The sequence below is a fragment of the Microtus ochrogaster genome, chromosome 15, assembly GCF_000317375.1.
Source record: "Microtus ochrogaster isolate Prairie Vole_2 chromosome 15, MicOch1.0, whole genome shotgun sequence".
In the NCBI taxonomy this organism is placed as follows: Eukaryota; Metazoa; Chordata; class Mammalia; order Rodentia; family Cricetidae; genus Microtus; species Microtus ochrogaster.
In genome coordinates, this window is record NC_022017.1 from 2,964,986 (window position 1) to 2,973,107 (window position 8,122).

The window sequence follows — 8,122 nt, forward strand, 5'->3', positions numbered from 1 at the left end:
GTTTCCTGAGTGTCCCAACTTGATTTTCTTGATTTTTTCGAACCGGTCTGCCTGCCACGACTCTCTCTCTCTCTCTCTCTCTCTCTCTCTCTCTCTCTCTCTCTCTCTCTCTCCTCTGTTTCTCTCTTCTCTTCTGCTGTTTCTGTCCCTATAGGCCTGTCCCCACCTCCCCTTCCCTCTTTTTACATTCCCTTTATAGAAACCCCTCCACATGAACTCTGTTGCTTGGTATCTTTCTCTCACCCGCCACTTTTTAAATTCCAACACTGCTAATGGCCCTACTTAAGAAGGGACTTACCACATGGCTTTTCCATCCAGAAGAAAGTTTTCTACGGGGCTAAGCAGCAATCAGGGTCTTTGGGCATCCTGTCCCTCCCACCCTATACCCTGCAGAGGGCGGGCATCTATTAGATGCCTGTGGGTGTATTAATAACAAAGCCAGACCTTACTGATCCCCCAGGACCGCCTGCTCAGCCTGCATCTCTCACCGGCTCTCCTCGCCTTCCAGCAGCTTCCTGTAGGTGGCGATCTCGATGTCCAGGGCCAGCTTGACATTCATGAGCTCCTGGTACTCGCGCAGCTGCCGCGCCATGTCCTGCTTGGCCTGCTGCAGAGCTGCCTCCAGTTCCTCCTGCTTGGCATGAGCATCTTTGAGTGCTAACTCCCCATGCTCCTCAGCCTCAGCAATGCTGGCCTCCAGCTTGGCACGCTGTGGGTGGTAGTGAGACCATGAGCAGAGGGAACAGCTGGCCACTACCTTCCTACCAAACCATGATGTTCCTGTCCGTCTTGCTTGAGATGGCTTCACTGGCCCTGCCTGCTCCCCCAAACGCCAGGGAATCCTGAAAGTTAGACCCAAGGATATGAGGAGCCAATGTTTAGGATCTGATGCTGGCTCTGCCAGTATCAGTATCTATCCCACCAGAATGCAGTAAGGGTAAGGGGGATGAGGCATAGTTCCCACAGGCTGGTGTCTGCTGAGGGCAGCTACCACTTACTATGGGCGTTAGGGCTTCCCTGCCTTTGGCCACTTCCCCCACTATCACAGTTTAGGTCATGAATGGACATCAAGGGCCCATGTGTGAAACTTTGGTCCCCAGTCGATGGTGTTTATCTGGAGGAGGTAGAACCATTAGGGGATGGGGCTAGTGGAAGGAACTGAGGGCACTAGGGACATGTCCATGAAGGGATGAGGAACCCTGGTCCTTCCTCTCTGCATTCTGGCTGAGGTAAGATGAGGAATTCTGTACAACCATCCACCCACCCACACACCATGATCCACATAGCCACCTACTCAAAGTGACGACGCTTAAACCAGGCACTGAAACCGTGAGCCGAAGCAACTCTTTTCTCCTCTAAATTGGTTCTCTGCAGTGTTTTACACAAAGGGTAGATCGCTGGCTAACACAACCACTAACAAAAGCTGCCTCCCTCTCCCATCCCCCACACTCCAGCCCAGGGTGTCTCTGCCGGTTGCGAGGATCCCTCTCCATCCTAGGGGCTTCTTCCTTCAGCTGAAGTTGCCACCTCTCTACTCCATGGACACCAGTCAGTGGAGTTCTCTCACACTACTGTCCCCTGAGACAGGCAGGGCAGCCCCTGTCTCTAGAGACCCACCCACGCTGCAGACGTCTGCTCAGGCTGCACTGTCATGACCACATTAGCACCTCAGTCCCTCAGGAGACCCTTCCCTCATTGACACCCCCATTCCAGCTTCCAATAAAGTACATGTGCTCTCAGACTCTCCTTTAAGACTTCTGTCCCTATGGCATGACAGGCTCCAGAAGACAGGACCAGTGAGTCAGACAGATGGCTCCCACTCTCAAGGAATATGCAATTCCAGTGGGGTGAAGACAGCCAATAATTTAATAACCTCGAACACTGCAGACAGTAGAAGGTGCTTCAAAGCCCTTCAGGTGGCTGCTAGTGGATGGCTGGGGTTTGAAGATGCCAGTCCCCACAAGGGGACTCTGGTCCTAAGTCCCAGAAACGATAAAGCAAAATCCCTGGGCAGAGCTGGGAGAATCACAGACTGGTAGACTGAGACCCTTGGAGCATGAATGCTAGGTGAAGGAAGATTTAGGAAACAGGCTAGCGTGGCCTGAGTAAAAGGAGGAAAGGGTGTGGTCCAGACTAAAGACGGGGTGGGACATGTAAGGATTTCTGACGGATGCGCTGTGAGCCCAGAGTTAGGGGCAAGCAGAGTGCTCAGTGTCCTGAGCTTCCTTCCACCGGCTCCACGCCCAGCCATGGCTCTTACTGTCAACCCAGCCCAGGCCCTGGCCAAAAGTTTTCTATCAGGTAGGCCTGAGATGTGAGCTACACCCACCTGGGCCCAGGCCTCCCAGATTCACCCTGACCTTGACCTGGCTAGCTGCCTCTCACCCAAAAAGCAGGGATAAGGCAGCAGAAGGGCAGGCCCCCACCTGGTTCTTCACGGCGTCAATCTCAGCCTGCAGCCTCTGGATGGTGCGATTCATCTCCGCAATCTCATTCCGGGTGTTGCGGAGGTCATCTCCGTGCCTCCCGGCCTGCGCCTGGAGGGTCTCAAACTGAAAGGTCGTGAACACAATGATGGCAGGGTGGGCCATCACTGCCAACCACCAGGGCCTTCTCTCCACCCACAGACAGCCTCTCGCAGCTACATTCCCAGGAAAGATGTTCACCCCTCAGCCACCACTACCACCCAGGCCCCCACATTCACAATCCCAAAAGGTCAAAGTACAGGGCAATCTCTGTCCCCTCCTAACCAGGATCTGAGAGCATGAGTCCAGGTCTATACTTCTCTATCCATGCACACTGCTGGGCTCCACACCCTTTGCACCCCTCAAACCTGGCTTCTGACTCCCTTCAGTGACACTGGTTTAGCCCATGTCTCTCCCATGTCTTTAGCAGATTACCCTCAGCTGTTTTGACTCTGTGGTAACAATTAAGCCTCCTGTTCCTGGAACACTGCACTTCAAGAGCTAGTGCCCACTCTTCACCTACCAGCTGTGTGAGCTGGAAAACTGACTTAACCTCTCTGGGCCTGATGTTTAGCATGGCAATCACAGCAGTGCCCACAAAACAGATTAGACACGTGGGGTGACAGAAGACTTAAGAAGCTGCCCAGCCCCGTGCAAGTGTGTCCCACCTGACAGCACTGGCACTGAACCATTCTCAATGTATGTCTCATTGCTTTTCCTGTGCCCCATCAGCCTGGGTTCAGGCCTAAGGTGGGGATTAGCCTTGGCTCCTTCTTATCCTGAACTCGAGCACACCATGTTCTCAGTCACTGGTGCCTGCCAGGTCCCGAAGACTGGAAACACGATGAGGAGAAAGGGGGCTGCCACCCAGAGTCTAGCAGGAGGAGGAAAGGTGTCCCCAAAGGGCCACACACCTTGGTCTGGTACCAGGCTTCAGCCTCAGCCCGGCTATTTTTGGCCATCGCCTCATATTGGGCCTTGACATCGGCAATGATGCCATCCAAGTCCAGGGAGCGGCTGTTGTCCATGGACAGCACCACGGATGTGTCTGAGATCTGGGACTGCAGCTCTTCTAACTCCTGTAGGGACCAGACAGGACACTGGGCTGCATGTCTGGGACATGACCCGCCCCATTGCACACCACACTGGAACCCACCCAAGGAAAAGAGAAAGAAGAAGCTGGAGTGGGGAAAAGCCAGTGAGGCCCCAGAACAGGCTGATTAGTTCTGCCCACCCTGGCTTCTGGCATCTCAAACACAGAATCTGGTAGGATTAGAAGAGAGAAAGAGAAAATACGGTGCCCACAGCAGCTCCTCCTGTGAGGTGCTGTCAGGGTACTAGCCTTGGCCCAACCCCTGCCAGATGATGGTCAGTGGGGCCCCTTTCTAAGGCTAGAAGATGGCACGCCACCCACCCTGGAACTCACCGTCTCATTAAGGGTCTTGAGAAAGCTGATCTCATCATTCAGACCATCCACCTTGCCCTCCAACTCCACCTTGTTCATGTAGGCGGCATCCACATCCTGGGGTGGACAGACAGGATAGAGAGAGTGGCAGCACGTCCTCAAGACAGGACAGAGAGAGAGAGAGACACCACGTCCTCAAGACAGGATAGTGACACCGCGTCCTCAACAGCCAGGAGAGATGAGACCAAGTCCGTCAATCCTGCCCAATATTTCAGGACAATACCCTGCCTCCCCGGAAACTTGCTTGCCCTGCAGGTTGCTGGATCGGTCACATTTCCAGCCTCTCCACAACCAGCATTAACCTCTCCAACACCTTTGACCCAGAGACCCTGGACCCCACACCAAACATGTGACCAGGTCCCAAAGGCTTCATGGTATGGATACAACCCTGGCTCAGACATCCTGGCTGTGGGAAGAGTCACACTGAACACCTCTTCTTATCCATCCGTGTAAGAGCAGAGCATCAGTCATTCAGATCCCTTCACCCTCCTAACGATGAGCAACTCCAGCCAGCCACCTTCACTGGAAACACTGGGCAACTCCGAGGCCAGGGAACGCAGGTTACAGCCCAGGTGGGAGACAGGCTTCTGTCAGTGTTTTTACATCACTGTGACCAAAATGTCAGCCCAAACAATGTAAGGGAGGAAAGATTTGTCTAGGCTCTGGGTTTCAGAAGCCTCAGTTTGTCAGAGCAGAGAAAGCCTGGAAGACACAGCAGCTCACATCATGACTGACAGCTGACCAGAAAGAAGCAGAGGGAGGGAATTCTGATGTTCTTTTGGCTCTGGCTCGCTCTGTCTGTCTGTCTGTCTGTCTGTCTGTCTATCAGCGATCTACCTACCTACCTATCTATCCATCCATTCATTCATCCATCTACATACTTCCCTGTCTATGTCTCTCTCTGTCCATCCCTTTTATTCTGCCCACGGCCCTAGCTTCCTCCCTCAGTTACCCCTCTCTGGAGACACCCTCTCAGATACACCCAGAAGTGCACCTCACCAATGTTGCAAGTGATTAACAGTAATAATAATTAAAAATCAGGTTCTTACTATGTGGCCCGGGCTAGCCTGGGATGCTCTATGTAGTCCACACTGGACTCAGCCTTGCAGTCCTCTACCTCAGCCAAGCTAGAATTAAAGGTCTGTACTGCCATATCCAACTCCTAGCTGATCAAAGCCCAGTCGAGCTGACAGTGGAGAAAGCCATCGCACTTTTCCACCTACACTCTCTGGGCTGACCTCGTGGGTCTTCAAGGGCCCTCTCTGTGGCCAGGCAGTACACCTGCAGCAAGGTCTGCATACAGAGCTGCTTGGTGAGAGGGTTTGGACTTGGGATTCTAAAGGCAGTTAGCACAAACCCTCGGAGACACTTCCAGGCTTACCAAAGACCACCTACACACCTTCAGGAACAGGGAGCTCATCCTGGCTCAAGACAGACCATTGTTCATTCTGCAAACATCTGAGACCACCCAGGAGCCCTGAGGTCTGGGGTAAAAGTTCTGACCCCCAAAAGACACTTCCTTAGATGATCCTATGGCCTCCCTCTCAAACTTCTATCTTTTGTCTTAGTTCTAACCCTAAAGGTCTGGAAACAACTCTATTTGCCCACCAGAGATGTACATGTGCACAGGTGCGCGCATGCATACATGTGCACACACACGGGGGGGGGAGGGCACATACAAGCATACATGAACATAGGGCATGTGGACACAGGTTGTCTTACCCTATGTGACTGAGACTTCCCCAAACTCATCATTCCCTTCGTTTAGTCAAAGGCAGGCCTTGACCACAGACCTAGCCCTGGGGTATAAGGGCCCTAAGGGCCCTGGTACCACCCTGGGTATGAGACAGCCCCCAGCGCCTCTGCCCCTCACCTTCTTCAGCAACACAAACTCGTTCTCAGCAGCTGTGCGCCGGTTGATTTCCTCGTCATACCTGCAACCAGAGAGGGGCATGGGGACGGGCCAGCTTTGCCTCAGACCAGTCACACACAACACTTAGTGGCACACCTGAGACAGCAGGTGGCACAGTTACAAAACCTAATTTCTCTTACTTCCATGCAGATAGTCCCAAGTCTTCACATCTCAGCATGGAGGGAAGGGGCTCAGGAAATGTATGGGAATTAGAAGCCAAAGACTGTATCTACCAGTGGGGAAAGCAAGCAGAGCCAGGCTTGGGGGCTGTTTAATGGGACCTAAAGTGCATGTTTAGTGGCATGCACTTCCTGTGGGATAACTCACTCCCCCTCCCAACAGCCCTACACTATAGTACTGTAATTGTCAGAGCTGAAAGCACGGAGGCAGGTCACCTGGCCGGGTCATTGCGCTGCCAAGGGACAAAGCCCTGGCCTGAGCCCGGGCAGCTGACTCCACTGCACCTGCCTTGACCACTAGCGAGGCCCACCCCTGAAGTGCACAGAGGAAGTTCAAACGGGGAAAACAGACAGAGTACATATGAAGCGCCCACCCTGGGTGGTAGCCCACATCTCTCCCCCAAATCCCTCTTCCTCTCAAGGAGCTGGCACCTGTTTCGGGGAGGACCTCTGCCAGCAGGAGCCCAGACTCAGGACATTCGTGCATCCAGAGTGGCATGTCAGTCCCACAGAAGCTACAAATCTGCAAGGCTCCCCAATGCCCCGCCTTGGTGCTGGGCTGCTGCCACCAAATGCACTGGCTGATGCTCTCAGAGCACCATACCCTTCCTTGTGCCTGCTGCCACCTTCCCATTCACCCTCTGCCTGGAGCTCAGCCTGCTCCACAGAAGCCAGATGCTCTGAGGCAATCTAGTGTGGCTGAATCCCAGGCAGCAGGGGTGGCTGGCTACTCAGAGCCCCTTTGCCCTGCACCTGTCCGGTTCTACCCACGGTGAGATTAGTCTGTTGACACAAGCCCAAGGGAAGCAGCTGGTGGGAGACACTCCCCGGAGGTCCTGTTTGTTCTCCTCCGGTCAGAGCTGGTATGCCTGGCTTAGTCACCCAACCACAGAGCACATTGGTTGCCCCCAGTGCCCAGGGGCAGGGGGCAGGGTGGGGCCCAGCTCAAGCCTTAGACTTTGCTTTTTGATCAGGGAGGGAAAATTTGAGCTGCAAGGGCATTCAAAGGCTTGTCCACAAACTCCAGGCTTCCTTTCTCTGGCAGCCTCTTCCCTGGCTCTGTCCTGAGCCCTGCCATGTCAATCAAAACCATCATTCCCATCTGTTTCTTTCCTTCTCACATCTGGGAGTTACGGACCCAAATTCAAGACCAAGTTTCATGTGACCTGCTATGCAATCTTGACTAAGTGCCATAGACTGTCTGGTTCCAATTCTTCATTTGCTCATAAATAAATAAATAAATAAATAAATAAATAAATAAGCGCGCTGTTCTATTCTAGAATAATCTGTGAGGGTTTCAAGTTCTGAAGCCTTCTATCATGGGATACCTTCTGCCTATGGTACCTGAGGCCTTGGGGCTTAGTCAGGCACCCAGAAGGAACCAGGACTGTCAGGGTAGACTGTGCTATTTCTCTCGACTAAGCAAGGGGAAACAATGAACAGAATGCCCCAACAACATTCCCTGGGAGGCAAAGGGAGAGGTGGGGCAGGGACATCGCTCAGGCAGTTCTGGTGGTGGGCAGCTATGAACTCTGACCCCTGAACCAGGGATGCTTGCAGAGTGCCTATGAGTGGAAGACACACTGTCCCAGGCCTGGGGTCCTCTGAGTGGCGCCCAGGGACATTACTTATTCTTGAAATCTTCTACCATGTCCTGCGTGCTTCTCAGTTCCGCCTCCAGGCGGCCTCCATCCAGCTGCAGAGTCTCCAGCTGCTGCCGCAGTCCCGCAATCTGGGCCTCAAAGATTCGGGGAAGCTTGCTGCCCTTGGCTGACTTCTGTTCCTGCAGCAAGACCCACTTGGTCTCCAGCATCTTGTTCTGCTGTTCCAGGAAGCGCACCTGGAGGGGTGTGAAAGAGGTGGCGCCTGAGGGGCTGAACACTGGAGCCACCCAGCAAAGCCCACACACCCACAGTTGGTTCCCAGTGCTCACTTCTCCTCTCCAGAACCCTACTTCAGTGTGAGATGTGGAGAAGGCGAGCTTGGTTTGGTGGTGTATAAGCATTTCTAGCCAATTTGGTTTCAATGGTATTCTCTCTCTGTCTCTCTCTCTGTCTCTCTCTGTCTCTCTCTCTCTCTCTGTCTCTCTCTCTCTCTCTCT

General features: G+C 53.4%; 1 protein-coding gene across 1 annotated transcript in view; it reads right to left on the minus strand.

Moving 5' to 3' along the window:
- Krt7 (keratin 7) overlaps positions 1–8,122 on the minus strand; it is a 13,875-nt gene that overhangs the window by 4,241 nt on the left and 1,512 nt on the right. Inside the window, exons 2-7 of the mRNA XM_026782678.1 lie at positions 7,650–7,861; positions 5,804–5,864; positions 3,892–3,987; positions 3,380–3,544; positions 2,427–2,552; positions 489–709 (exon numbers count right to left, since the gene is read on the minus strand). Of these exons, the coding sequence (XP_026638479.1) occupies positions 489–709; positions 2,427–2,552; positions 3,380–3,544; positions 3,892–3,987; positions 5,804–5,864; positions 7,650–7,861 (881 nt within the window). The remainder of the gene's footprint in view (positions 1–488; positions 710–2,426; positions 2,553–3,379; positions 3,545–3,891; positions 3,988–5,803; positions 5,865–7,649; positions 7,862–8,122) is intronic.